This window comes from Nesoenas mayeri (genome assembly GCF_963082525.1).
Source record: "Nesoenas mayeri genome assembly, chromosome: 11".
Classification (NCBI taxonomy): Eukaryota; Metazoa; Chordata; class Aves; order Columbiformes; family Columbidae; genus Nesoenas; species Nesoenas mayeri.
In genome coordinates, this window is record NC_137563.1 from 93113 (window position 1) to 111815 (window position 18703).

General features: G+C 41.0%; 1 protein-coding gene across 1 annotated transcript; it reads left to right on the forward strand.

Annotated features, from left to right (window-relative positions):
- Positions 1 to 3000: 3000 nt before the first annotated feature.
- PYGO1 (pygopus family PHD finger 1) lies at positions 3001 to 10350 on the forward strand (the record flags this gene model as incomplete). Its single annotated transcript, XM_080351110.1, has 3 exons — positions 3001 to 3049; positions 7433 to 7518; positions 9229 to 10350. 3 exons carry the CDS (start codon positions 3001 to 3003, stop codon positions 10348 to 10350), a joined length of 1257 nt encoding a protein of 418 aa, XP_080207236.1.
- Positions 10351 to 18703: the final 8353 nt, after the last annotated feature.

The following is an 18703-nucleotide window of genomic DNA, read 5'->3' on the forward strand; positions in this document are numbered from 1 at the left end:
AATGTTCAGACATTATAACAACGATTAGTGTAAGAACTTCCTTTACCTACTGGCAGTTTGTAAAGAAAGGCTCTTATAGTAGCCTTCTTTTTAACCTGAATTCAGAAGGAAAGGAACCTAGAAGTTGCAAAAAACAGCTCTTTTATACTTAAAAACATTTTTAGGCCTGATGTGTCAAATGCGATTCAAGTTACTGTTATCCCAGGAAAGCCACCCCTCTCATCAGCCAGGGTCAGTTACAAAGTTTTAAACTGAAGGAGTATTTGTTCACAACCAGTACTCCCGCAAGGAGCTCCCATAAGAGCTTTCTGTGTGGTTGGTTATTGTTAAAAAGAAGAAAATTATTTCAGAATGACAGAATAATTATAGTTCAAAGGGACCTTGGGAGGTCTGGACTTTGAGTCCAACCTCCTGCACAAAGCAAGGTTAATGCTGAATGTGGTCTGGGCTATTCTGGGGGCTTGAAAACCTCACAGGACGGAGATTCTACAATCTGTTTAGTTTCTTGTCCTTACTTTGCAGCTTACTTAGCTGCAAAATAATTTCTCACCCCTTCATAAACAGCTGGAGCCTTATTTCAAATTATGACCACTGAGTCTCATTTTCCTGTTATGCAGGTCAGTAAAAAGCCCATCTCTCTTTTCTTGGTAACCTCCACTTAGGTGATGGAAGGTTGCTACTAGGTACCCTTAAGCTTCCTTAATTACTGCCAACTTTTGAGAAGATGCAATGTTGGAGTAATTTTATGGACAACCAAAAGCAGCGAAGCTATCAGGTGTGTGATAGTAAGAACTTACACGGACGTTTTGGGAATATTTGAGATGCTGGTGCAGGCACCTGAGCAAGTGAATTAGTTCCCTGCAGACACTGCGTCAGCACTTTCCAGTGTAAGTTTAGAAGTGTAAAGTCAGTCCAACAGGATTCTCATAGGCCACTCACTAAAGACTTGAGTACAACTTAAAGCTGAATTTGGATGAAGTTGGGTTAAATCTGGATGGGTTAAATCTGAATTCCCTGCTTACATTTCTGCTGCAGATGATCTCCCCCCAGGAACCTTTATAGACTCAGTGACATGAATCTGTTCATCCATAATTACAGTCTACAACGCTATTACAAGGTAGCCTTGCACAAAAGCTCCTGCGGTCCTGGGAGAATCATATAGGCCTACAGCGAGCTCCATCACAGAAAATGCCAATCTCTTCACAGATAAGACACATCTTCCTTCAGACATAGACTAGCTCAGACTCACCTTGCTAATAACAGGCTATACTTCTCTTCAGCAAAATTACACAAAATTAACCAGCAGATCCCATGAGAATATTGGCAATATGGAATACTCGGAGGCACATACACTCAGGGATTGTTGCAAAGAAAGAGACTGTGGACAAGTAAAAACAATGTCTAGGAAAGGACAGCAATTGACATAAAAAAAATTGAATTACTTTCTCCATTTTATTGGTTAGACATGCAAAACTATAGTAATACCAATCCCTTAATCTTTACGTAAACAGCACTTTATTTTCCCCTCAGAAAAAGTTTTCCAAATACCGGAAAAGTACCAACTATTCATCTAACAAGAACGTATGTAGAGAAACAGCACCGCTAGGTATTGAGAAATGTGGTATATAAGCAAACCCCACACTTTACAGCTAGATGTTTTTATTGCAGTTAGCGGAGGATAAATCCATATTCAAAATATAATTATTTTTAATACAGTTGATTAACAGCTTTGACCAAGGATGACGAATCCATTTTTAAGACTGAAATGCAGCCACTTCAGAAGATGGTAAATTGTGGCAGAATGTGTTTCCACAAAAGTACAGTGACACCGGTAGCGATTTACTTACCATGTATTTTTCAAGGGTTCAGAAGGGTTAACCGACACTGCGAGGGCCACCAGTTGGGCCCGGGGGGTTGGGTCTCCTCTGCCCTCCCCTCGGGCCAGAGGCCAGACTGGAGAGTCATACCTGTCCGGCAGGAGCCCCTCCTTGAAGAAGGTCTTCCAGCCAGCGTGGACCGACCTGCCCGGCAGCCGCCGGAGCGCCGTGCATCAGCACTTCACACAAACGCCTGCGCGGACCGGGAGGAACTGGCGCTGCAGCCTGGAGGCGAGAAGAACCTGTTACACACGCGTCCCGCGACAGGTGAGCGGTGAAGTCGCTAGAAGCCCGGGGAGCTCCTCCGAGACCCGAGCCGCGCTCGCCCGTTCAGCGCCCGGCGGCGGCAGCTGCGGCGCGGCGCTCGCTCCCGCCTTTCCCACCACTCGTGCCCCGGCCCCGCCCTCACGCGCACTAACGGTCCTCGCGGTCGCGCGCCTGGAGCCGGCCTCGCCGCCCCGAGCCCGCCCCAGGGCCGGCGTCCCGCTTCGCGCACCCCGGTGGCCGCAGGCCCGGGCGGCCGAGCCCGCCCCAGCGCGGCGCCTTTGTTTCGAGCGGCGGCGCGGGCCGGCGGGCGCGGCCCGGGCTGGCAGACTCGCGGGAAGGGCCGCCGCCCGCGGGGAGCCCCGCGACGCGCTCCGCAGCCGCGGGATTTGCAGCCTCTGCCCCTGGGGGCCCGGGAGCCGGCTGGCAACGGCGGCCGGGGCACGACGCGGTGAGCGGCGCTGGTGGCCGGCGGGGGCGCTGTGCGGGTCCGCGGGGCCTGGCAGCCCCGGCGGCGGGCGCCGAGCGAGGCGGGCGCCCGCAGCCCCTGGGCGCCCTGCCCGGCGCAGCCTGGCGCTCCGCGGGCCCCCGCGCAGCTCCCGGGCGGCGGCGCTCCGCTCGCCGGCGCCGCCTCCCGCAGCCCCCGCTGCAGGCCGCCGTGGAGCCCTCCCGCGCCCAAACTTTGCGAAGTCTGGCCGCTCCGCTGCTGGGGCTGCGGCGGCTACGGCAGCAGCGGGCGGGGGCGGGGGCGGAGGAGGCGGGGGCGGAGGGGGCGGGGTGCGGGCCGGCGGCGGCGGCGGTGGCAGCATCAAAGAGCTCCGATTCCTAGCGCCCTGGGAGCCATGCGCTGCTGTCTGTAATGTCAGCGGAACAGGAGAAGGACCCCATCGCGCTGAAGAGATCCCGAGGTACGGGGGACTTAGCCGGGCCGGGGGGTGGCCGGTGCTAGGCCCTGACTCCCTTGGGGAGCGCTGGCCGTGCCTCGGGATGCGCGCTCCGGCCGGACCCGACCCGCCCGCCGCCGCCCGCCGCTGCCCGCCGGCCGCCCGCGGTCCCTCCCTGCGGCTGGCGGTGGGGCCGGGCGGGCGGGAGCCGCGCTAACTTTGCACGGCGGGGCGCGGGCGGGCCCCGCGGGCTCCCGCAGCCTCGGGGCCTTGAAATGCAAAACACGGGGCTCGCTGTGCCCGCGGGTGCGACCCGCGAGGGGAGGCGGGCGGGTGCGTGGTTGTGTCTCTTGTGTTTTTCTGGGTGTGCTGCCCATTAGTATGCGGCGTGCATAGTGTTGGTGCAAGGGAATACATCGGCAGTGCCACATGTCCGAGTTAGTGTTGATGCAGAGCCCATAAATCACACTTGAGTGTGCGCTCTTCCACCCCGTTCTTGCTCTTCTGCTCGATTTTAGTTGGGATTTTGTTTTTCTCTTTTCGGGAAATGAAAAATTTATCGAAATATTATTCTTTGTTAATAGCACCGTTGTATGGCTCTAGTCAGGTTTGAAGTATGTCTTTCTTTGAAATGTGTAAGGAGAAGGGTAGAAATATGGTATCTCTTCTGACTTTGCCAGTGCAACTGACTTTAGTAGCTGTAGCACATCAGTGTACATAGCAGTAGTTGTGCCCTCACGGTCCTTAAAACCAGAAATGCATGTTTGAATGAAATTATGAAAGACAGTAGGGTGACTGAGTTGGGTGAAAATCATGGCAAAATGATAAGATCTGCAATTTATTGCTTCTCTTTTCCTCACCTCCTGTTTTGCCCCTGGAACTCTATTGTTCTTGACCTTTTAAGCTCTTTTTTATGGTCGCTAAGTGGGGAAAGGTGTGGATTCTGCTATGCATATTGTCGTTGATTTACAATTTGCTTTTCTAAAACTGTTCTAGTAACAGTGGGATTGCAACCTTGAGAATGAAAGAATGAAAATATGCAGCAGTGTTACAAAGGAGACTGGGATTCATTAGACTCCTTCACTCTCACGCTCTGATTCGGCAAATCTTTAAGCACATAGTTTCACATGCCTGAGTTACACACCAACTTCCATGCACTTACAGCTTAATAGTAAAACTATATTAGGGCCACGGAATAGGCTCAACCAAATCTGGTTGAAATTAGACTATTTTTTTGTTTTCTGTCTATAATGAAAAGTTTATTCAGCCATTTATGTTGCCCCGGAAAATGTTCTTACTGAGATAAAGTACTGTTAAAAAGGCTCTGGCATCTATCCTGTAAAAACCTAGACAGATTGGTCAGTGAGTATGAAAATGCTCCATAGTGTACTTGCAGTATGTTAAGTATGGCATAAATTACATGCAAAGTCATCATCTCTTAATATATTACTAACTACAAGTTGCAGTTCTCCTGACTAATACTGTAAATGTCTATCTTATGTATGTATGAAGTAAAAAAGAATATGGGACTTATCTCTTCTCCTTTTCCCAAATGTAATTGGCTGAAATACATTTTACCTATTATTGAATAACGAAATAGTTATCAGATATGTATTTATATCTCTAGATGCGTTACATATGTGATGTCCCAGTCAAAGGGATTGTATTTTTTCCTGGAAAATCAGTCTCGGAAAATGAAATAATTTTTTGCACCCTTAGTGCAAAGTTCCAAAATGCTTGGTACACCTTTTAATGAAAGTCTGTGTGGTAGGTACCAAAAGCGACTTTCTGGAAAGTTTATTTTGGCTGCATGAAAATGACCCGTATTCACTCTTTTTTTGGATGTATGCTAGGACTAACATTCTGTTTCCTTTCATGTATAAATTAAATCATCATAAAATCCACAGGGAAAATATAAATTCGTAGGGCTAAATTAAATCATTGCCCTCATACAGCAAGAACTGAAAATACAAAAGCTTTGTACCTTTCTGGACGTAGGACTCGGTTCTGCAAACCTGGGTATATGAATGGCTTCACCCATGTAATTCATGTAGAAATTGGTGGAACTTATCACTGAAACTCTAGTCTTCATACACTTATGTTTTTGAAGAATGATGGAGAGGGAATTTATATATAATTTTATAAAGTTTTAACTCATGCTACTGTAAAACAGCACTTGCCTATGATCCTCAATAGTCTACTTGGTCACAGATTTACTGATGTCTGTGTTGGTAGTTGTTGAATTTATTGAAATAAATCTGGATATTTGTAGTATTTTGCTATCAGTGGTTAACATAATTCATGTGTTAAGAGTACAGAGTCATGAACAGCAGCGTATTTTATGCAGTTGTGAGGAATGATCTTCACTGCACAGTTTGCCACTTAATTTATGATAAACTTGTAGGAATGCTGGAGAAGAAGCTAATGTGAAGTGCAGGGACAGTTTGGGGCAAATAGTTTATCAAGAAGATGATTGATAGAGTTGGAATATAAGGGACATTTTTCATAATTCTTTATGTAAAACTTAATTGTGTAATTATTTAGTATCTACAGCTGATGCAGTGGCAGTGCTTCATAGCACACTAAGTATATGCAGGTTAAAATTCCAAATCACAGCGAACAGGACTCCCCAAGGACTTCCCCCCCCCCCCCTTTTTTTTTTTTTTAGGCTATGCTCGAGTATGAGTCTGTTTTGAGAACATGGTTGTGACTTCATGCCCTAGTCTTCAAAACTCAAAATTTGATAAGTGTTGATTTGGGATGTTCACATATCTTCCTTATGTATGATGAAAAATGAAATTAAATTTCAACAATGATAGCCAAAAGTAATTAATTAAAGCAGAGTTAGAACTGGATTCTTGCTTAAGGTAGGACTTGTAAATTCCCTCAAGACCTCAAAAAAAGGAGCTGGGGGGGGAAGGAAGTGCCAGGAGTGAAAATTTGTCAGGCTTCCTTTTGTCGGAAGCATTAGAAATAACTGCTGGTTATTTCAGTCAGTATACAGTAGGTCTGCTTCTTCCCTGTGAGAGGAGATTTTATGTTACTTTGCTGAGTAGTCCTAAAGCTGGTTTAGCTGTCTGCTGGGAACGCTTGTCTAACATAGAGCAGTGTAATATCATACATTATGTTTCTTTGCATAATCCTATTGATAATTCAGAATTATCTTCAGGTTGCCCTTGGTAATAAAGATAAGCCTGTGTGTTTAGCTGAATACTTGCATCTTGATAAAGTTTGACTCATATTCTGAATATCAGTTTTAAACAAATAATATTAAAATTTTTAGATTGTATTGCCACCTTCTTACTGTTCTATACTGTTCTTACTGTTCTAAACTGTTCTATTTTTTTTAAAGGGCAAATAAGCTGTTATCTTAATGGGCCTGGGAAAAAATGAATTAACATACAGTTTATTAATGTAATGATGTTAGTATCTTAACATGTATTGCCCTCAAAAGTGACTTTCATACTTCAGCTCAGAGTTTTCTTTGCACTTCCATGTGACGGCAAGTCCACTTGAGCCCCATGAAGGCAGACCAACTGGGATAATAAGGAATATACTAGAACTTCTGTGGTGGTTGGTTTGTTTGTTTTTTCTATGGTCTAACTAGAGTTTTAAAAAGAAAAGTCATGATTTATACCATTTGGAGAGCTTGTCCCACTGTTACGAAAGGTCACAAAGAATCCCAGGTGAAGTACAGATATCTCTTTCTATTGCTCAGAGTCAAGTCTGATGAACATTCTTTAATTCTTTCTGTGTCAGAGCAGCCATGCACAATTATTCTGTGAAGTTTCTGCCAAGGAGGGCAGGTTCACTTAAAACTCCTCTCATTTTTGGTGGATATCTTTTTGTTTGATCAAGTCTTGGATTTAGTGAAATTTAGGTCTGATAAATTGGAGATCTTTCTAAACAACATGGCACGTTTTCAGCGGTTTTCATTCATGGATGCACTAGTGTTTGCTTTTTCCTTTGTAGTGTTTTGTAACATACTGTTTGATATTGGTACAGTGAGTTTGGTAAATGCTGAGTCTGTGTAAGTTAAATAGCATGTGAATCTTAGGCATCATTTTAAGCAGTTCTTTTTAAAGTTTTATGCATCATGCAAGCAAGAAATACTTGTAATTGGTGGAGGTGTTAAGAAACGAGGGACGGATATGGAGATGTTTATTCCAACTGTAATGAGCATGAATTGGATGTTAAAGTGGTAATAGAGCAAGACAGCTCTATATGAGGGATGCTAACTTTTATCTCCAGATGTGTGCTCCTTAATGACTTGCAATGTAAGGCACCAGAGGTTAATGCAAGTTTAGTATTTGTAACAGATGCCTATTGCTATGACAGACAGAGGCAAACTTAAAATACATTCTATAAGAAAACTAATGCAGTATTACACTGATTGAAATTTTGTAGGTGGTGACAGTGGATTGGATGGGTTAGGAGGACCAGGAGTTCAGCTTGGAAGCCCTGATAAGAAAAAGCGCAAAGCAAATACACAGGTAAATTCCCTTTGGTTCTTTTGATTTCTTAATAAATAGTGCACTCAGTATGACTATCTCTTGTCGTTCAGAATATGTCTGTTCTCTCAAATAGCAATTGCATACAAAATATTTCAGTTGTACTGTGAATTTAAAATCTTCATAACAGTAGTTATTGTCACTGAAATTATTTTAATCTCTATAGGTTGCCAAAGACCTATAAAGAGAAGTGCACAGTGAGACTGCAACAACTTGTACTTTACCATATGGATTTGATTCCGAGACAGACTTTATTTTAATGACTTTGTAGCCATTGGTAGGAATATGCACAGCATGAGTAGTTGCCATGAGACTACTTGTCTTCTTACTTTTATTCCTGTATGTGTAGGTTTGTGGGCTAATGGACCAGTACAGTTTGTTAATGCTTGGCACATTCCCCAAGGGATTTTTCAAGCAAAAGCTCTGAGGCAGGTTCAGTTCCTTTCCAGTGAATCCCTGCAATTTGGCATTTCTTTACAGTTTCTGTTTCCAGAAAAGGAAGCCTGAATACAAAACATCTAAAGCAATTAGCTATCTGTAGTGCAGAATTCTCCTTTGTGTGTTCACTCAGCTTTGAGAGGGAGTATCTGTTAATTCGGTACTGCCCAGTGAGAGTGGCTTTATTTATGTAGGTCAAACAGATTCTGTTACGATGTGGATCTGCTTTCTTAATTTTTGTTTTATTTTCAAGTAGTCATACTGAAATCTACTATGAGAAATATTCAGTTGATTTAAGGGTTTCAGACCTCTTTCTTGATGAAGTGTGTTCTGAAATGGTGTGAACCGTAGAGGGCACGCAGATCAGTTTCCTCTTTCCTTACCAAGTTCAAAACTTGCACCACAGCAGAAGCTTTTTTTTTTTTTTTTTTTTGAGGGATGGGAGGGAAATGTTCAGTCTTAGTTTTTTAGTATTTAGGAGGAAATGCTTTCTACGAGCACAGTTAGTGTGAGGGTAAACCAGCTAGGTGTTCCCCACAGGCTAGTCTAGAATGAAATTCAATTGTATAGCCACTCTGATGACATTTAAACAGCCTCTGGGCTCCATTAAGCACTTGATTATGCTCTGTAACCAGAAATCCTTGTATTTTGTACGTACCGACTATGCTTTGCAGACTGTGCGCGGTCACTGAATGCTCATAAGGGACACTTCTGTTTGGTGCACAGAATATAGCAAATTCTTAGATGCAGACTCCTAGATAACTTTTTTTTAGAGTTGTAGTAACATTACATTTGTATATCCTGATAGAAATGGGGTATCTTGAGATGTATATTCTGTAAAATGAACCCAAAATGAAATTAAGGAAATGCTTCAAATCTGCTTTTCAACATTTGGTAATATTTTTTGCATGTGTTGAAGTGACATATTGCTTTCTGTACTCTTGCTTTTCTTATGTGAAATGTTAAGACAGAAGTCACATAGCAAGTAGTATTTTCAGATACATGATTGTGCAACTGCACAATTTTTAAAACACTGAAATTACTATAAATCACCATATTATCTGGAGGCCAAACTCCTCTCTTGCCTCTGTGCTGAAATTTCAGACAGCCTGGCAGGGTACAGTGCGTGAGCCTTACACAACAGCTGAACAGTTCTTTTAGCAATAGAGCTGCTAATCCAGGACCGTTGAGCTTGGGCTGTCTTGCAGGGAAATACTAAAACTAATTTAAATGTTGTATTTAAAATATTTTTAGGGATCATCATTTCCTCCTCCATCCGAATATGCTCCACCACCGAATCCAAGCTCTGACCACCTTGTAGCTGCAAATCCATTTGATGACAACTATAATACTGTGTCTTATAAACCACTTCCTTCAGGAAATCCATATTTTAGTAATCCTGGTTACCCTGGCTTTGGAGGCTATAGCACTTTCAGAATGCCACCTCACATGCTGCCCAGAGTGTCCTCACCATATGGTGGTTCTTACTCCCTCAGAAACCAACCGCATCCCCTTCCTCAAAATCCTATGGGAATGGGTTTTAGTCGACCCCACTCTTTCAGCTTCGGTCCACATGATAACCCAGGTTTTGGGAATCAACCGCCTTATAGTAGTGGTCAGATAAATCAAAATGTCAATATGCCTGGTCAGCATTTCAGACCAAATCCTGGTGAGAACTTTGGCCATTCTGGTCAGATGCCTCACCCTGATGTGCCGTCTACCTTTGGCCCTGGAAACAATCCGAATTTTCCAAATTCTCAGCTAGAGTCAAACCATTCTTTTGCTCCTCCACCAAACACTTATAATCAGACAAAACCGTCAGCACAAAAGCAAGACTTTAGTCAAGGTGCAAGCAAAGCATCCAACCAGAACACTGTTGCTCATCAGCATCATCACAGGACAGAGGACATGGTGAGTCAAGGGAACAGTGACCTCAAAAATGTCACTCGAAACAATGTGGTAAATCAGGATAATAGCCATTCTAACAGTGCCAATAACACTAATGCTGGTCATTCAAATGGGACTCAGAGTAAGTCCCGCCAGCCTCGAGGTACTGCTGAAGGATGCAACTCTGAAAAGAGCAGCAAAACACCCCTTCATCCCAGTCGTCATGGTCACTCGTCCTCTGAACCTGTCTATCCATGTGGAATTTGTACACATGAAGTTAATGATGACCAGGATGCCATCCTGTGTGAAGCCTCTTGTCAAAAATGGTTTCATCGGATCTGTACAGGCATGACTGAGTCAGCTTATGGCCTTCTTACAGCAGAAGCATCAGCAGTATGGGGCTGTGATACTTGCATGGCTGACAAAGATGTCCAGTTAATGCGCACAAGAGAGACTGCAGGGCCACCTGCATTGAATACAGATGGCTAACAACGGGAATTGGTGGTAGCGATTGAAATACTTGCTATGAAGATTTGGTTACAAATTGGGTACTTCACTTTCTGCAGACAATCAATTGTGTTTGATTGCTGTCATCTTTTTTTCCCTAACCTGTTTTTGTTCGTAAACTGCCAACCTAGCTTTTGTACTCATAGTTTTATGTGTGGACATGTTTTACAAGATGGAATATTTTTTTTTTGTTTCTCACTAAACTGTAAAACGTAACTGACAACTTACCAGAAGTAGGATGTACATTGGTAATTTTATCAAAGGCAAAAATGTGCCTGTATGAATAGCCTGTAGTTTGCTAGTGTTAATATGTTTACTAACACTAGCATTTAGTTCTTGGCTTTAATGGTACTATATTTGCAAATACTCATTACGTTTTATTTTTTTTGGGGTCAATGTCCATTACTGATGTTCTTGCTATCCTTTTTTTTAAATTTAGTAGGGATGACATGGAGGAATGTGCAGTACTAATAGTTTTATTTTAGTGTAAATCATATGTGCTTTTTCCTATTTTTGAAGTAAAGCATTAACAGACTATTCAGAAATTGATGACTTCATGCTTAGTAACTTTCAGTGAAACCTGCCAGCTTTTATGCATTTGTGTTTCCTTGAAAAGGCGATGATCTCTTTCGACTTTTCAGCAAATACTTGCTGAAGACTCTTGCTAGGTCTTGCAGTATTTGGAAATAGTTCCAAATATTATTACATTGGAAGAAGAACACGTCAAGTTTATGAAGTCCAGGGCTTTAAATCTAGAGAGTACCAAAGCACATACATCAGGATACAGTCTCTGCATCTGTAACGGTTGTGCAATCATGCACCTCTCTCATGCTTTCTCATTGATGGTTCTAGTCTCCCACCTCAGTGCTGCCGGAGAGTCAGGAATGAACTAGTGCGGGGAAAGTCCTGCCCATCTTCTAGGGCTTTCAGCTGGAGCCTGCTCTGTCATCCTGAGCTCGCACAGTGCACTTGGCGTGAAGGAGGGCGCAAGGCAGCGGGATGTGCTCAGCACAGGCTCTGAATTGCAAGGTAATTTGGCCAGCAGAGTGTTAAAACTGAATTCCTACAACTGCCTCAGCAAGTCTAGCAGCGAGGGGGTGGAAAATCTAGGGTGAAGAACACACATCAGGTGTGTTTAGCTCACATTGGGAGCAAGGAATCAGAAGTTTAGCTTCTTTGCGAAATGATATCCTACTGACAAGTATGAATAGCATTAGAGCTTCATGTGTGGTGCTAAGCATTCTATTTTAATATGGGTAATTTGATCTTATTCTTGATCTCAAATATGCACCCCCCCTTTTTTTTAATGTGGGGAAACATCTAGTCTTGAAGACTTCGGCCTTAGCAGGGTGATAAAGTTGCATATGCAACTGAGTGTTTCTGTAGAGAGAAGTGCTGTTTTAACTTAATAAAAAAGGTAGCACTGTAGTAACAGACTCTGCTTGTAATACCACTGTGCTGGAAACTTCTAGACTGTTAGCAGTTAAATCATATGTCAAGCATTACAGGTTCTAGTCACGTTCCTTAATGTGATAAATTGTTCAGATCTGTGGTGAAGAGTGATGTAGGAGCCTATATAGAATAGAGTCATCTATATAAAGAGGTATTTTTTATGGTAAGCTATGCTCATGAGTGAAAAGGCCTGTTTGCTAGTTCACATTGTGTTTTATTTTAAACAGGCTCTACTGTGGTCTGTAAGATACTGTGCAGATCTATATAACTGTCCCATACTCTGTTACTGGAGAAGTGCAGTATTGCCTTCCTTTTTTTGTCTATCTTTAGATAGGTATGTTCCTCTGGGAATCAGTTCAATCTCTGCAACAATTTGCACTGTAAAGGTAGTGGAGCTGGTTCAGGCATACAGCAATGTAAATTAAATACAAAACTTTGCTCCGTGAAAATTCAACAAAACCTGCGATTATGATATTGGTATCCAAGTGTGCTGTTGACAATACCTTTCCCACTCCCAAACACCATTCCTGTTGTGAGATCATGTTCGGGGCAGCTGTTCTTTAAAGTCCAATTAATATTCTGTCATTTTGGAGCAGACATTCTATATTAGCTAGCAAGATACTAGGATTTAAATATAGTGATTTTGCAAATTTAAAATCAACTGGAATATTTTCTAAACTGGTACTATACTGGGTTTGTAACCCAGTACATTTTCTGTGTTTATTAACCTACAAATTCAAGACATTAGCAAATGCCAATTATATCAAATAAAACCAAAAGAACAGCAAAACCAAACTTGTTATCATACTGATCATAGAGATATGACTGATGAGGATCTCCAGAAGTCATCCAGTCAACATGCTTGCCCTACTGATGCACTCTTGGCATACCTGGAATCTTTATCTCGAGAGAGGGTTATACTTTGCTTTTCTCTGCATATATTGACTAATAGTACTTCAAGTATGCACAGGAAAAACAACCACCATGTTTTGTTAGTAAGGAATTAGGAAAATGTCAGCTGGTTAGAATCAGAAAGTAGTTCTGAAGGGTGGGCGGGACGGAGGGCTGATCAGAATAGGTGAGGGGTTTTGTAATACTCTACAGGCAACAGTTTGTATTGGACTATCATGTGCTTCTTTCATTACTAGTGATTTAGACTGTACTGGTGCTGCACACCAAAAATATTGCAAAGATTTTGTAAATCTTACAGACCTTAACATTTTTGTGGGAAATGCCTGTGTCCTTTTTAAGTAGCTCCTTGTTATGGTCAGAAATGCAGCCTATATTGCCCAAAATGTCCTTTTTTTTTTTTTTTTTTAATTTATTTCCCCTAGGCTAAAATAAATAGGTATCATGTGGATTGAACTGTCCTTAATACTTAGTTTTGTGTTTGTTTGTTTATTTTTTCCAGAGACAAGTTTTAAATGAGAAAATAACGTAAGTTTCTCTTTAAGATACTTGTTTTGTTGGTGTTAGAGTAGGTGACAGTGCTGCAGACCGGCGAGCCGCTGGAGGGCAGCTATCAAAAACCCTGCTTCTGGTAGTTTTAGTGATCCCTTCTACAACTTGAGACAAGCAGGTTAACTGCTTCAGTCTCCTCTGTCAGAAGATCAGGCTAATGCTTCCCAAGGGTGTTTAGAGGCCTGTTTATTATTTGAGATCTTCAGATGAAAGAGACGAGAGAAAAGTAATTAAGTTTGCTTGATTTAAAACAAAAAATGTAATTTTGGGGCTGCTCAAAGAAAAATGTTCTTTGTGACCTCTGAAGTTTTTCATCGGAGAACCAGTCTTGTAATCGCATTTTGCAGGCTTCACTTGAAGCAAGTGAGAATTGACAAAGTCAGTGGAACTGCACGCACACAGTCGATAACATTGCAAAGTTTGTGCAGTTCGGGACCTATGATATTTGCAAGTGAAATGGTTTTTATGGTTTGAGTTCTTTACAAAATCAATGGTGTTCATATGTAGCACCTCTTTAACATTTGTCTTTATTCCAACTTAATACAATAATACATCCGCATTAAATATATCTCCTTCATTTTATAAATAAACATTGCCTGGCAGTAGAAGTATTGGTGTAACATTTTTTAAAAAGGAAGTGATGCTTCTTATCATGTTGTATGTGACTTAAATGACTGTTTCATATTAAAACTAATCTTTCCTTATGTACTGCTTAAATATACCTGTTTTGGCATATCAGTTCAGTACTTTTTATACAATCTTGAATGTGTTCCACATTGGTGACATGTATTTTCGCAACAACTTTTTTGTTTTGACTTTAAATTAGAGCATGTCTGAAGTAACACATGCATTAGTGCTGTGGTGTGTGGCAAAGTTAATGTATGTAATTCAAATTGGAAAAAAGTTTCCAGACTTTGTCCAACATTAGCCTTGTGGCCAGGGATTAAATTACTATGTAATACCAATTATTTCATATCATTATGTGGTTTAAGCTACTCTATGAAGTATGTGAAATACTATTGTTTAGGGATTGGTAGCTGGCGTGGTATCTTGCATAGAAGGAGGTATGATAGATGGTAGCAATTCATGGCAATTAAAACTGACTACCTTTCTGAACACTCATCACTTAGGTGCATTATAATCTTGTTGCCATAACTGTTAGTATGAATTTCTTAGTATTAGCCACTGACAAATGGGTGAACATTTGGTAATAAGCTCAAGTGTTTGAAAATTCTATTCTAACGCTCTTTACTTGGTTTATAAAACATGTATTTTTTTTTTAATCTATTGGATGTGATTAGATACATGCAGGAGTATGTAGAACTGTATTCTAAAATTACTCTGCAATTACTGAGTTTTGTCTGAAGCTTTCTATATTAGAATAGACTGTTCCTTAAAACTGGAAAATGAAGTGTATTTAGCAGAACTCTTAAGGCAATATAACTATCTGAGACTACAATTTGAGTTACGCACATTCACTTCTCTGTATGGAACTCCTCTGATTTCTTGTTGGCTTATGCTTGATGTGGGAATAAAGGTCCTTTTAGTGCCCTAGTGTTGTGTGTCATCAGTCCTGAGGTAATGAGCTTTGAATGATGTTCAGCCCCTTAGAGGTGTTGCCTGTAGCTTTGAGTATTCAGTGTCGCCCTTAGTTTCCTGGTTCAGAAATGGCTTATCCCAACACCATCGGGAAAACCTATTTTAGTATTGTTTGCCATATGTGATTGATTTTCTTTTTCATGTTCAAACAGTCTGTCTGTCTCAAAATATTTTTTTGATACAACTCAACCTTATTACTCTGACGTTTGTGCACTGTGACGTAGGAATTGCTGTATTGGATACAGTTTCCGATCGGAATAACGAGAGATGTGTCTATTCCTAGACACTCGTCTCATCAGCTAAAGGATGGTCTAAATCTGAAGTTGATATAATTTAATTTTAAATATTTTTTTTTGTCTCCTTTCTTGATAGCTTTTTCTGAAATGTGAAATAATATAGTGTTATTGAGGAATTTTTGCTTAAAAGACAATCTCTCCACCAAGAGCAGACACTGTTCTTTAGGGGCTTCTGACTTGGAATTTTTTTTGTCTGCATTCTCTTTTCAGTGTTAAAGACAAGTTGAATAAGGCAAGTTACCAGTCTACTGCCATCCAAACAATGCAAAATATAAGCTGATTAAGATTGTTGACCTTTTTTTTTTTGTTAATAATGTGATATTTTACCTTGAGAAGAACATATATCAGAATCTGATTCAAGTGTTCTTGGAAAATGTGTATGGTATATTTTGTCCAGCACTGTATGTAACTTTGTTGCTTTCTGTTGTCTGGTTTCAGTTTCTTTTAAAATAAAGATAATTTTTGCAGGGAAGTTGCCTGTTGATTTTTATGAAGATGACATAATGTCTAGATTAACTCTTCTGTTGTTTTGCCCGTGAGAATGCATTTGGATCAGGTGTAATCCTGCAAGAAACAGTATGAGGTCATATTGATCAGAAAATACAGCTCCTGTCTCTCTTGGGAGAGGTCTGCTGCTCTGTAAAGGCATTAATCTGAAGTCACTTCAAAGCAGATTAGAAGGGGTCTCACACCATAAACCAGATTTCTTTCTTACAGAATGGGAGGGAAAGCATAGGCACCATTTGGCTGAATAGATTTTTTTAGAGATTTCTGTACTTGAGATTATGCAAAGAATTATTTATTCTAAATCATGAAATTATTACTAAGCTATTCCTGTTTGTTGAACTGCCAGAACTAACACGTACCAAATCAGTGCCTTGCCAACAATTTTTAAAAGCAACCGATATTGTTGGTCCCAATTCACACATGCAAAACAGTTCATTGGAATAAACAGCATCTCATAAAATGTTCCTGCTCTTCTTAAAAAATATGGAGGGATGGGAGTAATGAGAGAGAACTTAGAAGGGATGGGAGGAAAAAAGGCTATTCATTAAACTAAAGAAAATGTAAACTATTTAAAGGATTATTTTTCTTCAATATATTAAAACTTATGAAGCCATTAGAAGTGGAGTAACCCCTGGGAGAGCTGTATGTATGTATTGGCAACTGGAAGGTGCAGACTATTAGTAATATTATTAAGATATGACTGGAATATGAAGCACATACATATAAATCACATGAGATAGGAATTTAAGAATAAAGTTTTCCAGGGAAGATTTTATCTCCTTTCAGTAGAAAGTTTTTTGCACTTCTGACTGATGAATTAGTGCCAATGGAAGGAAGATCCTGAATGGGCCTCTCTTTTAGTGTATTTTGCAAAACTATCATAGTGAGAGCTCAGTTATTTGTCCAAAGCAGCTCGCAATGTGTATGACAGATACACATCCATACAAGACTTTTAAAGTTGTTTCAAGTCTCTGCTCAATCCCTTTTGTGTCTTTCAGCAGCTAAATCTGCTACTTTGACTTAGAAATGTGTTAGTGACATTTACTATGTCTTATATGAATGAAATACATAGCTTTTAAGTAAACGGATTCTGTTGTTGTTGTTTTTAATGTATCAGAGCTATTTTGTGTGACTCAGAAACACCAAGTACAGGTGACTGTAACTGTCCTAGCTTGTGAAGTGTGTAGACATAGTATGTTCTTTCTGGCAGGAATAAATAATAAGCTGCTTCATTCCAGTATATTCTCTGTGATTAAACTAAAAATGCCACCTGGATGACCAAGGCAGAAGACCAGCACTCAACAAGTCTAAGACTCTTACTGTGTGTGAATGAAATACCCAAAACTGAAGGATGCATTCTGGATGACTACAGCTGCATTCTGGAGCGGTAGGAGATTTTGAGTTACTATTATATTATAAACATTCTAGCCAATGCTGCTATTGGAACACCCCGATTTAAAACTGAAGAAAACACAATCTGCTCCAATCCCCAGTTCTTCCATTACTTCATCTAGGAAGCAGGCAAATAGAATTTTGACTGTGGTGTGCAGTTTTGGCCTCTCCATTTTCAACTGGGAAAGCTTCAGAGGTCAGCAAGGAAGATAAAGCTGTGTCAAAAAACGTAAGCAAGCTAAGAGTCTTTCTAGGAAACAAGACCATCTCTTAGAGTGGAGAAAGGTCACAGAAGGAATGTTTAGAACTTCTTGTTTGCACTTGCCTGAAGTTTGTCTTGCAATAGAGACAACTGGGGGATATTAAATAAAGGTAACACTAGAGAAGTTTAAAACAAACAGGAGGAGTTTTGTTCTCACAGTGAGAATCTTTCCTCAGCTTTTCTTATTTATTTTCTCTTACAGTTTCTTAGAGTGATAGCAGTCTGTTCAAGGAGAGGTCATTGTTTAAATCTAGGTTCAGAACTATGAATTACAGAAGTCTTCTGCAGCTGACAGCAAGGCTCCTTATCCCATAGTGCAGCTCCTACCGTAGTCTGAAATACATATCATGCAAGGTTTGAAAAAAAGAAAAAAAAAATCACATGCCAAAAATACCTAAAGCATTTTGACTTTAAGTTAAATCTCTTTCCTCTTGTACTTTTGAACACTCTTGAACTGGGAAATTTAATTCAGTTCTCAGATTCCAGTTGATGCAAGCATTCATCCAGATGATATTGATGTGAGTGAGGGTGGAGAATAACCCAGAAATCATATCAATTATGATGAATTTCTTGCTCTGAAAAAGTTTTAAACCCCTACTTATACATCTGCTTATGTGTATTATACTAAATAGTCATCACTGCCATTTGAACATTGCTTTGGAATATAGGTAACAGAACACAAAAATTAAATCACATGATGCACACCAGAAATCTTAGGTAATGTGTGCAATATTAAACTCATTTTTTTTCTCAGTCACGTTTTAAAAGAAAGAAAAGTGGGACAACGGGACTTTTTGGTTTGTTTTTTTTCCAAGTAGTTGTGAGGACTTATATACTTTTGAGGAACTTAAACATACCTGAATCTTTATCCATATGTGTTTGGCTTGCCTTTCAACCCATACTCCACAGAAGCAGTTGCTTTCTATGTATAATGGACTTTATTTTTGTAGATACTGTGTTACGGTATGTTTGAGGAAGGCTGAGCAACAATGTGCAAATTACCTCCTGAGATTTTGGCAAAGGCAGCAAAGTAGACCATATTGGGAGGCAGCAGCATGGAGCTGCCAGTATGACCTAATTATTTTTAGAGAACATCTGGAAGTTTCAGTGATTTGCTAAATCAGTCTTCAGCTTTTACTAGTTTTTACCAGAAATTCTCCAAGTAGCAGCAGTTTGTCTCTTCGTGGAGACATCCTTGGATAACAAGCGCCCCCTCCCTCGCTGCTGCGCCGCAGGGAGCCGTGAGCGGCCCCACGGGCCCTCCGGCCGCGGCTCCGGGTGAGTCAGTGGCCGGGTGTCCCGTCACCTGATCTCGCCAGGTTTTAGCAACTCAGAAGGTCGTCCAGGCACACAAGCCGCTGAACCG